Here is an 18,623-nt window from a genome sequence, read left to right as displayed (position 1 = left end):
TTGCTGTGTCATGTTTACTAATGTTTCAGGTGTTGTCCCATGCGCCGAGTGCTAAAGTGCTCATGTTTGTTAATGTTCCTTCTCGCTCGGTATAATGAGAGAAATGGCTGTCATTAAAATGAGCCTCGGGTTAAATCGCCTATTAAATTGGATGATAATACAAACGAAAGGCTCTCAAACTATGTGGGGAGCCTCTGCGTGTGTTGTCTGTTAGCTCGGAGATAACAGGTTTCATGCGACGCCGAGCTGAGTTAGTCATTTGTTAACGGATCTCTTCTTCTTCCGATCAGCTGGAATGACAGGGTTGTCAATAGCTTGTTAAGAGTGATGGGTTTGATTAGAAATGTGTCCCTCCACAACTGTGAGCCCTGGGAAATATGCTAATTAAATTCTTGCATATGGGCAAACATGAATCATGAAAGACAGTCTCATTAAAGGGAGAAAGAGAAATCAATTTTGGGGCGTTGGTTTCTCCGAAGATTAGCAGGCAATGTAGGATGATTTGTCATGCCGAGGACATCGCTCATGCCATCAGTTCTTCTTCACTGGTTCAGTCACTGTCCTTACTGTCAGCGAGCTGTCGCCACATATCACTTCACCGATGCAAGTGCAGGTCATTGAAGCCATTAACCTTATTATTATGATCACAACAAACATCTTTATCATTTCTTTGTATGTATTTTATTGTCGTCACTAAGAGTTTTCCTTTGTGAGTAAAGGGGCATTTCACTGACTTAGCATCGCAAGTTACCACTTGTGAGACGATATACATGATAAAGCCAGGATATTCAGACTTTCAGTACCTAATATAAGGAAAGCACTTCCCATTATGCAGCTCAATAGTTTATTTTCACTGGAAGCCTCCCACACTGTAAATGTAAACTCAGCATCACCCACAATTATTCCTTATGATAAAAAGCATAATTTAGAGCCAGAGATAAGGGTAGCAATCTAAAACCAATTCTAGTTGAGTCCTTTCCATTTAATTGTATTCTTTGTGAGCTTGGCGGGTTTATCTGACAGTCTAACTTGTGGCGTTGGAGCTTTGCACACCTGAGTCAAATGCAAGCCTTTATTAAACACTGTTTTTCTGCTGTGTTTGGGTCCAGAGCCAGTAAATTGTTCCAGACAGAATATTGATTATAAATCAGTAAAGAATTTGATGTGCATGTAGAATCCATAACAGTCCATAATAACTTATATCTAGACATAAATGGCTTTATTTGTAGTAACTGCTTTTCACAAGATAAAGCTGTCTGTGAGCTACAGTGGGTCTGTTTGACACTCTGACAGCTTCTGAAGCTAATTTTTATATTTTCGACTCAACTTGTTAACATAGCAGGACAGTGATCCGAAACACACCAGCAAGTCCACCTTTGAATGGCTGAAAAAATTAGTAAATAAACAAGCCCAAAATGAAGGTTTTGGAGTGGCCTAGTCAAAGTTTGGACTTAAATCCAAATTAAATGCACAGACTGTACATCCGTGAAAACCCGTCCTTACACCTGACAGGCTGTTTTTTTGTTTTGTTTTTTTAAGCTGATCATTTCGCAGGTCTGCTGTGGATTACTTTGCTGTTGATGGACTAACGTATCATTAGAGCTGTTTTATATTCCAGAAAAATCAGGACGCACACTGTTACATATTTAATAGCTGACTTGTTTGTGCCAGTTTTGACTCAGGAAGAGTTAATTACATCCATATGGAGTTTACTGTCTTAGCTTTTCTTGTTTCTTCACAATCAGCTCATATCTGGACATTATTCTAAAAATAAACAACTTTAAGACCTCCCTCCTGCCTGTCTGCATACATTGGTGCCTGGCTTGTTTCTCAGTGTGTTATTCTTCATATGTTTCTCATGTGCTACAGCTGGAGATGTCGAAGCAAGACGACAGAGGAAGCGAGGAGAGCGCTAATCAAAGCAGCGTAAGTGGGGAAAAATGCTCAGTCCTCCTCAGTCCTCCACATAGTTTTGTCCTCATTCTCCCTTTCTTCTTCTTGTTTTCCTTCTCCTCCTCCTCCTCCCGATTTTCCCCTCTCTCCTCTTCCAATGACATGACAGATCATTACGGGCCAAACTAGTTCACTGCAACTGCATGTGTCATTTAATAAATCACACAGACACAAGTGGGCTAAGAAATAAAGGAGTCATAAAGTCAAAACGGCTTGCACATGTGCATATGTCTACACACCCACACACCAAGACACACTCACAGGGTGTTATGGATGGATAAAAAAAGGCCACCAGAGATCCCACACTAGAAGTGGAAATGGTACGCACCGTACTATGTAGAACAACAAACACAGACAAAATCTCTTCTGTTATGCTGCCTCTTCTCTGCCACCTGTCAGAGATCTGAAACGAGCAGCTTGATCGTTCGCCTTCCAAGTCTCTTCCCCTCTCCCTCTATTTGTTCTTTTCAAACTCGTCTCCTCTCTCCTGTCATTGTGTATGTGCGAGACACGCTTCCCTCTATTAGAAATATAGCTGCTGGCTGAATATCCTCCCTCGCCTCATTATCCCCTTCCTCATTCATTATCCCCGTTTTCATTGTCTCTCTGGATTGACATGTTGGTGGTGAAACTTTCTGGTGTGCTCATCGCACTTATTTGTGCATGATTGTCTTTTTATTGTGTCCCATGCATCAGCCTAAATTTGAATTTGTTTACATTACGCCAGATAACTCAGTCAAACAGTGCCAGTGGCTGTCTGCAGACTGATTCATGCTAACCGTGTGTGTGTTTTGTGCACGTGTAGGAAGCCACAGCGTCGACGGTGGTGTCCTGCAGTCAGGAGAAAGAAGGTCCCACAGAGAGGAATCCACCGAGTCCTGTCCACTCCGAGAGGGAAGCTCTGCTAGTTGGTACGCTGACACTCTGGCTTTTCCCAGCACTCTCACTGAGACATTTCTTAACCCATGAACTGCTCAGTGGCAGGCCCGGGCCCTTCTGTGTGGACTTTGCATCCTCTCCTCACGCTTCCTCCGGGAGCTCTGGTTTCTCACCAAAACATGTTAAGTAAATTGTCTTTTCACTGTGCCCTTTACCAGGACACAAGCTTACAGCTGCATTTGATCCCTGGCTCCTGGTTACATTCAAATGCCTCTTTCTCCAGAAATGTGTGTTTCTTATATGCAGAGTTTATTATTATAACACACACCTTACTCGAGCTGCCCTCAGCATTCATGGCCCTGCACCTGCACACAAAGTGTCAGAGTGCTTTGAAGGCAGAAAATAGGAAGATTTGGATAAAGATTCAGAAACACCAAACATGGGAAGTCTGGATGCTGCACCAACCGCTGCATATATGGCTTATGAGGAAAAAAAGGATGACGACTTCCTTGCAACAAGTAAAAATCAAGGGTTGCGTTGTTTTTCATTTTTGGCGACCAATTGCAAATAGTTGCCGTGACCAGCTGCTTTCGACTGCTTAAGATTGAAATGCGATAGCACAGGTTGCCTGGTGGGAGGCAACATGTCGCCAAACAGTTGCACTCTTCCTTAGACTGACTGCAGTCGCACTCAGACAGATTGGCTGAGGTTGGCAAATAATGATCAACTATGAGATTTTACTCTGGTTGCATTCTGGTTATAATCTTATTGAAAGACCAGGTTCCACAGTGGCTGTCACTGTGCAGGTAAATCACCATCCTGCAGATACTTTTTAACTCTTTGTGAAGGAATCTCTGAATTCCATTTTTTAATCTGAGTTTGGCAACAATATTGCAAGTTTGTGTCTCGGTCTCCAACCACTGTTTTCATTAGTGTGACTGTAGCTTCAAAGCTTCCTCTCTACAGAGCGATCACCTGTTTTTGGATTTGCCTCATGGAACATTTTACAGAAACTTTTAATGTTCAAGTGTTGTTTATATTTATTGGCTTGTTTCTTCAGGTACTTGATAGTTGTGTCAGCTTTCAGACGTAATAGTTATACAATTCTTAGAAAGAAATGTGTAAAATAAGAGGAATGGCAGCAGTGTCTGTTCCTTTCTGGAAGTGAAAATCACCATTTGTCATCTTTTATGGTCTCATCAATGTAATGATCATGAGCTCTGACTCTAGCACATTCTGGTAATCTACACACAGACGCAGAGAGTGGGTGCATATTGCTCCAGCAAACGTCTGCTGTCAGTTGGAGAAGGTGTTTATTGGCTGATTTTTAAGGTGAATAAGCATGGACAGCAAAACGATTGTAGTGGGCGAATTGTTGCAAATAAATCATCGTGAATTTTAACTCGGTGTGCTATCTAAATGCACCATTAGATTCTCAGTCGGTCTCTTAATCATTGTCAGTGGAGCAGCTCCAGACGAGCACGCTGTTTGTGTTCAAGTATCGATTGACCTCCTGCAGGTGACAAAAATGAAGTCTTGGCATACTGTTTTCCTCTAAAAAGACTCTAATGCTTATCATATTTTTGCTTCGGTGTTTGACCCAGCAGAAATCATTGTTGCTTTCACTTTGTTTTGTTATTGTTGTTTGTTTTTTACTTGTTTTTGCTTCTTTTTTTCAAATCAGGGTACCTCAATGCTGCATAGGTGATTTGTAAACAGAGGTGGAGGATTACCTCTCTCCTGGCCCTGTCTGTGAGCTGATAGCAGATGGTATGTTTGAGCTAGGGGAGAGTTGGGCTTTGATGAGACAACGGCATCAAAGCCACCATTAAACACTCTCTCTAATCTGGAGCCACAATGTACAAGAGGCTCTTAACAGTAGTGGGACTCTGGGAGACGCCACTCGAAGCTCAGTCAGAGGACAGGAGAAAGAGTCAGATAAAGCGGCGTTGTGAACATACTGGTGTAGTTCATCGACGTTTTATGGGTGACAGGAGGTTTGTGACATGGTTCTGTGTTAACATCTTCCCACGATTTGTTTGTTCTACCTCAGGGATCATTTCAACGTTCCTGCACGTCCACCCGTTTGGAGCCAGCATCGAGTACATCTGTTCATACCTGCAGCGTTTGGACACCAAGGTAACAGACTCGCACGAATCAAAACTTCTTCTACCGTGGATTGTATGCACCCGTACTGGCAGCGTGTCTCTTTCCTGTATAGGACTGATGTATGGGCTTGTATGCCAAGGCCCTGCTGTGCCATCAACACAAGCTGTATTGCTTTTAGAGCCCTTTGACAATACAAATATTTGTTTTCTCCCCAAGAGAAAGGTGAGAGGAAGGATAACATGTCTGTCCAAACAGATTTACACAGCGCTGTGTTTTAGCCCCCTTTGGTATTTAGCAACATTTCTTTTGTCTTTGACTTGAACTGGGATAAACTGAGAGCTTGCTGTTTTAACATATATGTTTTTTTTCATTAGCCATGTAAACGCTTCCCTGTAAGTTCAAATGTGTACATTTTGATGTCGTAAGACACCTGGGTCATGTGAGTGGCTTCCTATATACGCTGGGTCATTTAAAGGTTTGGTGGTGTTTTCCAGCAGTGCCAACATGTGCACACCAACACATCTAACAACTAACTTCCACACTGCTCATTCTTCTTTGCCTTCTAAATGCGTACAGCTTGATATTTATTATTATTATTATAGTGTTTAATGTTTTGTTAAATATAGAAAAATGTTGTGAGCTCACTGTGGGTTTTGGAAAGGTCTCTTGGAAAAGAGACACTCCACTTTTACTGAGACAAATACATAACCAGTCACAGTAAACGTCAGACTGGGGACTGTGAAGGCCACTTGAGTACAATGAACTCATTGACATGTTCAGGACACCAATGCATGAGTTCGTTGAGCTTAGTTTGTTTGAGCTTTGTGAGATCAGAAAAATGACTGGATATGCATGAAGTTGCTGCCGTGCAATTGGCTGATTTAATATTTGCATTAAAAAGCAGTTGAAGGAGTGTACCTAATAATGTGGTGAAAATGGTTTTCAAGCAAGTTTAACTTTGACAGTTTCACTTTTCTATATGTGGACTTCAAACATGTCTCCTCATATCTGACTTTTCCTGATGCGGGAACGTATTAAAAGTAGATCCTTCTTCGTGTCACTTGAAGCCAGACACCGCCCAATCCTCACACATCCTCAGCTTCCACTCTGTCCGCTGAGGCTATTCCATCCCCATCTTTCCGACGAGGCGTTTTAGACACATTATCGCTCTTCACTGCCACTTATATGAGGCTTTCAAGATGCCAACTTTCAGTGTCACCTCCAAAAAAGCAACACTAAGATTAATGGCCACTTCTCCTCTCCGCCCCAAGAAGAAGACCTTCAGGGGGAAAAAATGGCAGCCTATCCCTTTATATTCCCAGCGCTGAGCAAACATTAAACCCTTTTCTGACAACTTATCATTTAGTAGAATTAATTGGCAAAAATGCGGATGTCTCAACCGCATCGACGTGGCTGCCCCGAGAAATGCGTGTTCTCTGTAGCAACTCTTTAAATATGCTCATCACCAGCCTGACTCATCCTCACACATGCAAAGAGTGTGACGGACTTCTCTGATGCCTTTTGGGGATTTTTTTGTCTTGAGTGTGTTTTAATGTGAGCGGACGCCCACGCTTGTCTGTCTGTGTGCGTCTGAGTTTGCCTGTACATCTGTTGTTCCCACACAGACTCTTCGCTACACACATTAAGCAGCCCACAGAGTTTTGTCAATATCACTGGCTGGACTCACCAACAACGAGTCCAATCCTCTCTCCTTATCTGGTCGCTCCACACACACAATCACGCACGGCTTCATTGTGTGTAATGACACTCTAGTCCTATCTCCACGATGGCTCTTAATGCGTCCTGACATGAGTGCAGCTCTTAAACAATCTACTTATTAATTCAAGTCACTGTGGGATGTTTACAGCAGCTTGGACAGTGAATCTTGGCAGCGTCACCTCAGGATTTAGGCTGACTGATCCTCAGCCCACCCATGTGACTGAACGTGTAGAGGAGGTGTAAGAGAATAAAGCGTGAATGTTATGAACAACTCACTGGGTGACCCAACAAGGGCTGGTGAGCATTTTTCTCCCAAAGTGGTTTCCTGCCTTAAAAGATGTTTCCACTGAAAACAAAGTGAATTGAAAAGCACGAGTACACTTTCTCACTAATGGGTATGACTAAAATGTTTGCAAAGTTATAATTAGGGGCTAAGTATATTTCTCATCTGTGCCGAGTTTGATGTGCGTCGTTGTGCAAATATAACTGAAAATTAGCTCAAAGACGACTGACAAGCCTGAAGGTTTGAGCGCTACATTAAGGGGATCCAGAGATTCTGTTAAGCCGTAGAAAGCATGGTTTGGGGTTAACTCGCCCCCTTTTGCAGTCTGCAGACTACACAAAATCAGCCCGATAATCACCAGATCCAGATGAAATTGGGTGTTGGTTGATGTCTGGAACAAAGATGGCCATCACGCATGAAAATTGATCACATTATCTTGCATAATATGTCGTAATGAGTACCGACACTGCATCTGGGACTTCTCGCGGCTCTCCTGACAAAAAGCCTAGAACATTAGAAACTTCTTCAGCGCACTTCTGTGAGATTAAGCAATATGAGCACGCAGCTGTTCAGTTTCTTCTACATTAGAAGACAGTTTCCAAAGGCCGCGCACATGTAAAGAAAGACGGTCCCTATAAATGAGGAGCAATGCAGTCTGTCTCACGGGAAGGTCGAGATTTTATTATTCTAGCGTGCGTAATTTGACGCGCTGCCCATCGTAACAGATGAAAATAGCTGCTCTGAATGATTTATCCTTCATCCTATAATGAAACTTTTCCATTAGGGTCAAAACATTTCTAGGATGACAATGTCTCCATCCGCAGGATACCATGAGTCACTGAATAGTTTGAGCAGGAAAGGGATGAATCACATGCTACGCTGTGCAACCACCAGATTTAAGCCCAGGTGATTAAGAAAGATTCTGTGGCCAGCGTCTCCCACATTATAACTAAAATACCAAGAGAGCCTTGAGTACATTTTGGAAGCTTGCAGAATCAGTATCAGGATTGATTAAAGATGTTCTTACGGCATATGGACGCCCGTCAACTTACCAGCTTGCAATTTGGTACAAATCTGTAAAATAGTAAGTTAGAATGATTGCAATTAAAACTATTGCAAAAGGTTTGGTAGTTAGAAGGGGTTTAAAAAACCCTTTTGTTGGTTAAGTCAAGCATTGAGTTCTTCAGCTAATGAGTCCGTACGGCAGTGACAGGAGACGGCAAAGCTGCGTTTGAGTTGCACAAAGGTTCCCACTCCCGCAAAGTTTTCAAAGGTAGCAAGAATCTTAAACTCCTCTAAGTCAGTGAAGGACGGTAAGGACGCGGCTAATGTGATAGATTATCTCCACCAGCACGACTCTTGACTAGCTGTAGTTTCTTAATGTTTTTCCTGTAAAACCTGAAAAAAAGCACATCACTATAATTAAGTCTGGAGGAGATAAAGGCCTGAATGACCTTCCTCAGGTCTGCTAACAAGAGCAATGAACCGATCATAGTCACGTGTCCCAGCTGATTCAAACACAGTTGCTTACTTCAGTGCCATGAGCAGACTTTGACGGTTTTAAATTAAAACATTTTTTAAATGATTTTAAATCAAAAAATAAATCAAGGGGTTTTAATTTTAGTGATACGCTGTCCATCAAGACATGATATAATTAATAGTTCCACTGCTTAACTCCAACATCTGGCTTCTAATAACTGTGTAAGTGTTTTATCTCATGTGAGGAAAGTCAAAACAGAATTCTGAGAGCCGAGTGAAGTCACAAGAGGTTAGTGGGACAGCAGATGGATGTGACCTGTGGTCTGATGCTGGTTCTCCAGAGGTTTCACTACTTTCAAGTGTGATTTGTGCAAGATCTGTTTCAGGAATACCTTTTTTTTTTTTTTTTTTAATTAATGTGATTGTGTGGTGCACAGGTGCAGATGGATATGTCTTAGACAATGTGGGCTTATAATCTGTACCTGTGTTTGCAGATCAACCCCACTGAGGTGGAGTCTCTTCTCTCTCGGCTGCCCTGCACCTTCAGACAGGAGCTAACTGGTGTCGGAGCCAGTCTAGAGAAACGCTGGAACTTCTGCGGCTTTCAGGGCATCAAGAGCACGTAGAGACGGCCGGTGGCACTTGTGGAGGAGAAAACAGGCGGACAAGGCAACACTGAGATACTGTAGACATGTGAAAGAAACCATGTAAAGTCCACAGCTATCAAAGACCGGACTGCGCCTGACTGTACGAGGACACAGCAGACTGAGCACAGATCAGAGAGGAAAGTTAACAGCATTTCAGGGACTCTGTGTGGGTGGCAGAGACGTGCAAATGCTGCATTTCTATGGCTACAGTAGTGTTGACACCAAGCCCTGGTGATGCAGTCTTCGTGAGCTTGAACTCAGTTTCTCGATGTCGGCTAAATATTTTTAGACGCGATGACTCCCCGCGAGTCGCAGAACAGCACCAATTCCTACAGTCACTGGATTATTCTGTAGTTTTTTGCCCACAGGGGCAGGGCATTGTGATTTCAAAGCCTACAGTCGGCTCTGTGTGGTGTCAGTGTGGGCCCGGTCTACAGGGCTACACTGGGAGGTAACCAGGGTACGCCTGAACACTTCAATCCTCCAAACCCTTTGGCCTCCCTCTCTTCTCTTTTTTGCTGTTCCTGGTTTGTAACATAGATCAAAAAATAGATATATTTCTTCATTTTCTGTAAAGGCGGTTAACAGTTGCATAGAATCATTTGTTGTAATACACTGTAAATGCTTGGATGATATTTTTGATTATAAAAAAGATGTTTGAGTATACATAAATGAGTCTGTTTATTTTTTTTAATATATGTTTTATATGTGTCAATGAAAGTTAGCAGGGTTAGGGTTGTACATATTTCAAGTATTATTTTGAGCCAAGGAGTGTAATAAGGAATTACCAATTCTCTATGCCATTACAGATATGTAGAAAAGCATAAAAATGTGTTTTTAAATACCTAAACCTTTCTGATTTCTCACTGTTTACTCACAGATCTCAAGACAGGATCAGTTTAGGTTGCAGATTAGGAACTTCTACATGCAAAGTATGATATGAACCGATTCCTGAACATGTTATATTGAGAGTGTATCTTAATCTTACCGTGTTTAATCCACATGGAAAGGTTAGATCACAAGCCCGCTGTGTCAGCTTGTCCAAAAAGAGCCTCACAAACTCTGGTGATGAGTGATCCGGCTTCTGGTTCTAGTGCTGATACGTTTTGACACACCGTTGAAAATATCAGAAAAATGTGGATACACAGAATTGATGTAAATTTGGGCAACTGTGAGGAAGAGCCACACCTACCATAGTGAAAGTGTACCCCATTTTTTTTTTTTTTTTGCATGTTTAATACTTCCTCCCCGTTTATCCTGAGGGATTTGAATCAAATATTTCTTCCTCAGCTGTCTTAAAACTTTCAGAAGATTTCCAGGTTGCTAATAGGAGGATATCATATACTTGGGGAAGGGTCATCCCATATAAAGTTGTTTAATTCAACAAAATAAGTTCTGTTCTCAAACTAGAAGGTTTTTGAAAAAACATTTCAGGACCTGTTAATAGTGTGGGCACATGACACTCCTTAAACAGAGCCGTTTTTTTTCTTCATTTAAAAAACCAGGACTCTAATAGAAAGTAATTTTAAAGCAGATGAAATCACGGCTAGAAGATGAGTGTCAAAATGTGATGATGTGCCCTCTAAAAGTTTGCTCCAAAAAAAAAGCACTTTTCATGTTATTCTCCAGGGTATTATCAGAAAATTGGAGGGAAAAAATCCATTTCCTAATAGCCCACGTCATGGACATTAAAATTGGTGCAGTGTGGAACATCTCACAAAAAAAAAGATTTTGTCTTTAAATTGTGACGCTGGAGTGGGTGTAAAATTGAGCTGGTTGCAGATTTGAACAGAGCTGAAGCGTGTCTTTCAGTCCTGGAAATTGCACACACTTATGAAGGTATAAGAGCTCGGAAATCCTGGAAAAATACAGTGAATTAAAAAGCACCAAACTTGCAGTTTCATAGAATAAAGGTAAAAATTTGCATGGCTTCATTAAAAATGCTAAAGCTACAAATAAAAAGTTGACAGCAAGCTAAATTTATTTATAAAGCACATTTAAAACAGTGTTCACTGACCAAGTGCTTAACAAAGTATGTAATACACACAAGCATTAATTAGGAGGCTTTCAGGGCAAAAACAGAATTAGAGATGTGTCTTTTGTCTTCCTCCCCTCACCCTCAACCGGTCGTGGCCGCCCCTCCCTGAGCCTGGTTCTGCTGGAGGCTTCATCCTGTTAAAGGGGAGTTTTTCCTTTTGTGCTTGCTTGTAGGGGGTCGTCTGTGTTATTGTACGGTCTTCACCTTACGACATGAAGTACCTTGAGGTGACTGTTAGTTGGCTCTATATAAATAAGATTGAACTGGACTGAACTGAATATACATAAGAACAAATGAGGGGTTAGTGGGCTGGAAGGGTCACAGAGTAAAGGTGTTCTGAGTTTTTACCAGTGGATCTGAGAGAACTGGGAGCTGAATGTAAACAAATAAGACTGTTAAAAAGCCTTAAAAACAATCAATTCTTAAACTTAACTGGAGAGGAAGTTAATGTAGAGAGGCCAGCACTGGAGTGATGTGCTCATATTTTTAAAAAATGGGCTTATTCTGAGAGGGTGAGGTGGGAGGCAACGATTGATTGATTTTATTTTTTTTATTTTTTCATGGTATGACCCTTAGGGAGTATTTTTTTACTTGAAACAAAAAGCGTGTTTATCACTTTGCCCAGACAGGGTACTGTCTGCTCCTTTGCCTACAGCTCAGCTTTGTGTCCTTCATGTTGCTGCAGACACAAGTAAGCACATGACAGACACCAGAGAAAGGTTTCTAGGCCTCTAACAAAATCCACTCATGTTCCAGAGCACAGCCCACAGGTTTGGCCTTTTGGGATTTTTCTGTTAAAAGTAGCAATCTTTGCTAAAAATCCTTATATATATATATATATATATATATATATATATATATATATACACACACATATACACACACATATACAGGCAGTGTTGGGGAGTAACGGAATACATGTACCGCCGTTACGTATTTAAAATACAAAATATGAGTAACTGTATTCCGTTACAGTTACCGTTTAAAAAGGTGGTATTCAGAATACAGTTACTTTGTTGAAATAAATGGATTACACGGCGGTACTTCCCTGTTTCATATTGTCGCGGGTCAGGACTGTTTGGGTTTGTTTGACAGCTACGTTCTGTTGTTCCAGGCGGCAGCGTTACGGTTGCCATGGTTACAGGGTGACGCTCTCTCTCTCTCTGTGTTTCCTGGGTGAGAGAGCGCCTTTTTGTTGTTGTTTTTGTGCTAAGCTAACAGCCAGAGCAAGAATAGCTAAAGAATGTAGCATCATGGGCAGTGTAGTCCGTGCTGCAGGGAGAATGGACTGCCATACCCGTTACGTGTCTCTGTGAGCGAGGAGGGAGAAAAAGGCAAAGTACGAGTTGTCATCGAGCAGAAACGGGAGCTGGAAGCATGTAAATATAATAATAACCACTGCAGCCAAGAAGAGAGCCTGACGAGCCCAGTTGTAAGTAAGCTATTAAGACTCGACTGTACACCGTGTTCGTGTTTTCCTCCGAAACAATAAGTTCCGTTGGAGCAGCCTTTCAACGCCTCTCTCTCTCTCTCACAAGCAAAGTTGACCCAGACAACAAAGTAAAGCTATTTTTCGGCTACGAGCCGACAGGGACCCCGCCGTATTAGTCAGAGGTCCCTTTACTACAGTTCGGAGTCGCGGACCTTCAGTAATAGTAATAAATCACACAACAATAGTACATTCATGTAGTTGTAAAAAGCATGATAATATATTAAGTAATCCAAAGTATTCAGAATACGTTACTGTCATTGAGTAACGTAACGGAATACGTTACAGAATACATTTTGGGGCATGTAATCTGTAATGGAATACATTTTAAAAGTAACCTTCCCAACACTGTATACATGTGTGATTTTCAGAGATGGTTGTATGGGGGGTGGATATATGATATTCAGGTGCAGTTGTTCAGATATCTTTATGCCTGTCATCCCTTACTATCAGTCCTGGGAGACACATACGTAGACCTGCACAGAACAAGACAGGTGGTCCACTTCAGTTTGTGCTCACTCTTGCTTGAAGGGCTGTATTTCTTTAGTCTTCCTGTTCTTACAGAAGCTGTACTCGAAGCTGGTTTTAGAACCTTAGAGAAGGACGTTTGTGTCTTTCAGAAGCCAATTAAGCCTGGCTGTCAGCCTGACTAAAGGCACAGTGCAGCCACACTTAACTAGGAAGCACACCTAGGGGATCATGTTAATGATGTTTAATTGGTGAGGCAGTTAGTTTGTGAGCATTCTGGCATACATGAAATGTTTGTGTTTGTGTTCCGCTTGCCTGGATCCATATATTAAGTGGTTATACAACACTCTTTCTACAGAGGGGAGTTTTCTTCTCCACCTTCGCTAGATAGAGAGTTCTCGCCGCCAGGACTTGGTGGTTCCTCCCAGAAGCCCAGTCAAGCATTCTTAATACGCCTCCACTGGGCTTTTTGGCGGCATGCTCTCTTCCTCAGTTGCTCTGGGAAACAAAGGTTTATTATTACGCATGATTTGCTCTCATTGGCCTCCTCCATCTCCTGCTTTCACTGCATTTGAAAAATTAGCACTCATGCACTTAGCATACTACTTCGTCTTGTAGCTGAATTAATAATGAGAAATGTTTTTGCCTACAAGCTCTTACAAGACTTTCCTTCCTGTACGCATGTGTCCGTTATTAAGAGCGGCGGTTTCATGGATGGAGAGTAAACTGTCTGTCATGGGAGTGGAACTGTTTGCACGTTAAATATAGTATGTAATATCCAACCCACTTAGCCTGTAGGCCTCTGTCAAGCGTGATTAGGAAGGAGAGGAAATGCTGGTGCTGTAATGCAGGGCGTTATGTTTTTATGTGCAGGGAAATCCAGCCTTCTCTCTTCTCATAAAAGCATGCTAGAGTTATTTGTTATGATAATGATGTTACTGATAGATGGGGAACTGTGAATCTGTACTTTTTAGCCTCCCGTCTGTGTGATGGTGCACTTTGGGATTGTGAGAGATGTTGCCTGCGCAGAGTTGTGCATCGCTACACTTCCTCTCCACGCTGCAAGGCTTGATTTCAGCAGAAACATCCCTGATGGCAAACTCCAGCACACCTCACACCAGCCTCTTCACTCTCACTCACTAGGCTCGCTCTCTGACATAAACAAAACACTAATACGGCGAATTCTCTTTTCAGAAGCTGTTTTCTGTCTGCTGTTTTCTGTCTGCAGTTTTCTCCCAACTGAGTTGCCATTCCTACGCACTGATAGACTGGAGGCGCTTGCAATTTATCTCTTTTACAGCTGTTTGTGCACGAGCGTGCGTGCACTGACGTTCTTGTGACTGTGCATCAGGTTCTTAGGCATCACACGAGGAGGTAAACAGACTAATTAAATCCACCGGCAGTCCCTGGTGAATGCCGCTCTCCATCCATTGTTGTCGTCTCATCGCTGTGGCACGGCGAGGGACTCCTCATTAATTCGATTCAAGGTGTATGCAGAGGAAAAGGATGTGATCTAACTCACCAACAATGACGATGCCGGAGGACAGCTCCCACCTTGTAAAGCCTCTGAGAGAGAGATTTGGAGATGTCCTTGGGCATCTGCTCACGTTGAGCTTGAACAAATTCTTAGTGTGAATTTAAAATTTTAGGACACAGGTGTCATACTGGGGGGATTTCTTCAAATGATTTTGTAAATCCATTTATAAGTGTAAGATGGGTATAATTGGACGTGAGGAGATAACCAGGTTCTTGTGGGTGACATGATGATGCTTTAGACACCCTTAATTACCTTTTCCTCTCATGTTGCGTCCTGAAGGCATCTTCATCTACTTAATTATGATTATGGCCTCCCTTAAGCGAGCAGGTAAGATGATGCTGTCTGCGTGTGCAACATTTGTGGTCCAAAATAAGATAAACGATTACCTCAGGAAGTGGATTAGAAGAGCACAGAGGGGCTTCGCTTCTGAGCTCGTCTGCGTTATGGACCTGGAAGAGGAGTTTAAACTCTCTGACCGGCATCTCGCAGCCTGGCGCACTGCTGTTTTGTCTGTCGCCAGATAAGCTACAGTTTATCTGGATATATCACTGGAAAAAAACCCTCAGATGGCTCTTTGACTTGTAGCGTTAAGTCAACAGCTCCTCCTATTGAGCCTAACAGCAAGTACACCTCACACTGTAATTCTTTTTCAGTCTGCAGTCCAGCACCAGGGGTGATTTGCATTGACAGCTCGGCCACAGCACCGGGGGACATGCTCATGCAGGTTTCTTTCTCAATAGAAGCTCCACGGTCCTCATTAATTTATGTATGCATAAAAGCCCCTAAATTGTACTCTATATCCAAGGTGCCAGTTCTGCAGCGCAGCTCCAGAAATACTTGCCTGGAGGCACTTGGAATGACATCTTAGAAACCAGGAAACTATGGAATATTAAAGCTAGAACTAAAGAGATTTGTTTCTCTGAGGCTTATTAGTTTGGCAGGTAGCAAATCTTTTTTTTTTTGTATGTTTTTTTTCCCCACTGTGTTTTGGTAAGCTCGGAGAATTGCATCCACTTTTAGCCTGAATGAACATCAAGTGTTAGAATAACATGCTTTACACTGTGCTCCCCAGGGTGTCAGAGTACAGGATATCAAGCTGAGGATTTCAGTGGCATATGTCACGCAATGCCAGCGCCGCTCACGCTTTCCTCATCCCCCTCGTCCCACACTTGTTCCTTGTACATCGCTCCTCATACAAAGTAGGCACAACTTGAAAGCACAGTGGTGAATGCCCACGAGGTATTTGAAACGGCTAAGCAGATGTCCGCAACATCAAATGCTGAAACCCTACAGGTAAGAAGAAAGGTTTGGTGGAAAAAGTTGGAGGGAAACTCTCTCTGTGTAGTTCAGGAAATATATTTATTGGATCCTTTAACCCTGTTCACTGGTAATAAGATGTTTGGACCGAACATCCTCCTGGGGTGAGGTCCTACACTGGTATTCGTGGCCCATTAATTGATGAAACCAGTGTGTTTGATCTGAATGCCAACACAGTGTGGCCCATGCCAGGTTAGGTGGGACAGTGATACTCCCTCCTAATGAGCGATGGACTCTCATGCTGATATGAATCGAGTGACCTTTACCGGAGAAGAATTGCTTTGCACTGACAGCAATTATCTGCACTGCGGACATTTATTTGAAAGAGGTTTATTTTTAGAAAGGAGAAGTGGTTACGCTAGCGTCAGTGCTTTGACATTTTCCTCAGCAGATGGGTTTTTTCTTTACACACTCATTTTAAGTAATTCTTGTATTTGACGGTGGAGCTAGCAAAGCATCGCTGCGTTGTTTCGAGTTAAGTGAATGTAAGACTTTCATCAGCTTCCTGTTAGGCTGACAACAAAGACAGCCTTCAACAACAGTCCTTGAGCCTGAAAAAAAGAATTCACTTTTAAAAAACCACCTTTGTGTCCATGAAATGAATATTTAAGATGAAAGTAGTTGGTAGTTTGCATACAAATGCCATTGATTGTATATTTAATTTTGAATAGTGTACCAGTGATGAAATCTAAGATAACTATTAATGGAGCTACCACATAGCATTGTGCACCGTGGCTTTTACCAACTGAAAACAGTGATTAGTGATCATTAGAATAAACTCAAAGCTTTATCACTATAAACTGCAAAAAACGAATATGATGTGAGTGCATATGCGTGACTAAAGAAGCCAATATTTGAATGAAATCAGAATCAAAACAGAAGATCTGGTGACGACTTGAGAAGTCTGTACAGTGCTGTGTAAACACATTTGCTTCCTCCTCCTTTATTCGTTTTTTAGTATATTTGTCACCCTTAAATGTTTAAGATCATCAAACAAATTTGAACGTTAGACAAAGACACTCTAAACCCCTCTGATGTGGCTACTTTATTAACAGTATTATTAAAATCCATTTGATGTGAAACGTGTAAGTGTGACAAATATGCAAAAAGAGAGAAAGAAATCAGGAAGGAGACAAATACTTTTTCACAGCGCTGCAACTTGAGATCTGGGTGGACGGATTAGAAGGAGATGGAGAAGGGCCTGTGCTGTGGATCATAAAGACTAATGAAGGTGGAGCACAGCAGGGGAAGTACATCACAGCGCTAAGGACAAGTTTAACTCCTGACAAGCACACGATGACCAGTGTCATGCTAACATCACATTAGTTAAAGTTCATAATCAAAATCAGCTTATTAAGTCCTCTCAGCTGACACTGAGAAACACGATTACATACTACTAATATTTTCTCCATCACGCCCTGCCATAGGCTGGTCACCTTGCCAGGGCATACCTCGCCTCTCGCCACTGGGATAGGCTGGAGGAGCCAGGTTGCAGATGAACAAGGAGCCCTCGTTGGCTAAAGCACAAAGTCCGACTGCTTTCCCTTGTAGACTGGCAACGCTCCTCCTTCAATAAACCAATATGCCAAGAATCGTCTGTGAAATAAAAAATAATTTATCACAAATGAGATGCAACCATTTGTCTGACTAGCAGGGTCAGACTAATGGTTGTACAACATTTGAAGAAAATGGATTCAGAGGATCTGTAAACAAACTGCTCTCTGTAGTAAAACAGGAAGTTTTCTTTTCTTTTCCTTTTTTTAGTAAATTGCTGAGGGGAAGTGTGTTCTACCACACAGTTGCACTCCACATATCTAACTTGAAACCTGATAAATGGTGTGTAATAGTTAAAAAAAATAGAATATTTTAAAGCACATTTGAAGGTAATTTACATATAGCATGAACAACTGCAAATTAATTGAATTTCATGCATGGAAGCCACTGAGTAAATGTATAATTAACATCAGCTGGATTAGCATAACCGGGTACAACATAGCATAAGGAGGCTGAGAGCGTCCTGAATTAAAATGTATGGGAGAATTCCACATCCATATGATGATATGGGGGGGTAAAACAAAACTCATTTGGAGGAAAAGTTGGAAGAATATTTAAGTTCTTATTCTATAGGTGCAATTATTTTACATAATGCTTCAAAATAACTCGAGAAACCCCCAAAACAACACATCTAATTGCCTGGAAGCATTTCCAGATAGCTGCCAGGTTTGTAGACTTGCATACATTACACAGACTTTGGTGTATTTCTACTGATTGTATGAATACAAACAAAGAGCATGTTCTACAGTCATTCAGTCGGTCATTAATTGGTTGGATAAAGACAGTTTTTGTAGTTTTGCTACTGAACAAACAGTGCAGACTTTCAGCTTGCAGAGGTATTGGATTAACTGTTCAGGAGGTGGAGGCACTGCTGTGGTATGATCACGTACAGTATGGCTGCCAATGGAAACAGGTTGCAAGTGTTTACTGATGATGTCAGTCCTGCTAGAATCCTGAAAGCTAAGTCAGTGACCTGATCTCGGTCTGATGGAGCATGCTTTTCAGTTATTAAATACGAAACTGGATGCAGAGAGACCCACAGATAAGCAGCAACTGAAGCCTTTACTGCCTGCAGTAAAGGCAGTCATTAACTCTAAAGTACTTCTATCCAAGTATTAAAAACCCATTGTTATATTCAAAATGATGTTCGT

The 18,623-nt window shown here is 41.9% G+C and overlaps 1 protein-coding gene across 13 annotated transcripts in view; it reads left to right on the top strand.

Annotated features, from left to right (window-relative positions):
- Positions 1-9,741, top strand: part of enox2 (ecto-NOX disulfide-thiol exchanger 2) — a 179,420-nt gene extending 169,679 nt beyond the window's left edge. For 10 of the 13 annotated variants that reach the window (XM_040016340.1, XM_040016337.1, XM_040016341.1 and 7 more), the window contains 4 exons: positions 1,870-1,926; positions 2,759-2,864; positions 4,886-4,971; positions 8,917-9,741. In XM_040016340.1, coding sequence (XP_039872274.1) covers positions 1,870-1,926; positions 2,759-2,864; positions 4,886-4,971; positions 8,917-9,048 — 381 coding nt within the window. In that variant the 3' untranslated portion in view covers positions 9,049-9,741. Of the gene's footprint in view, positions 1-1,869; positions 1,927-2,758; positions 4,972-8,916 lie in introns of those variants that run through there. The other 3 variants (XR_005693870.1, XR_005693871.1, XR_005693869.1) reach the window with 3 other exon arrangements.
- Positions 9,742-18,623: the final 8,882 nt, after the last annotated feature.

This window comes from Simochromis diagramma, unplaced genomic scaffold, assembly GCF_900408965.1.
Source record: "Simochromis diagramma unplaced genomic scaffold, fSimDia1.1 OVJJ01000685.1, whole genome shotgun sequence".
NCBI classification, from domain to species: Eukaryota; Metazoa; Chordata; class Actinopteri; order Cichliformes; family Cichlidae; genus Simochromis; species Simochromis diagramma.
This window is presented reverse-complemented; position numbering and strand designations above follow the sequence as displayed.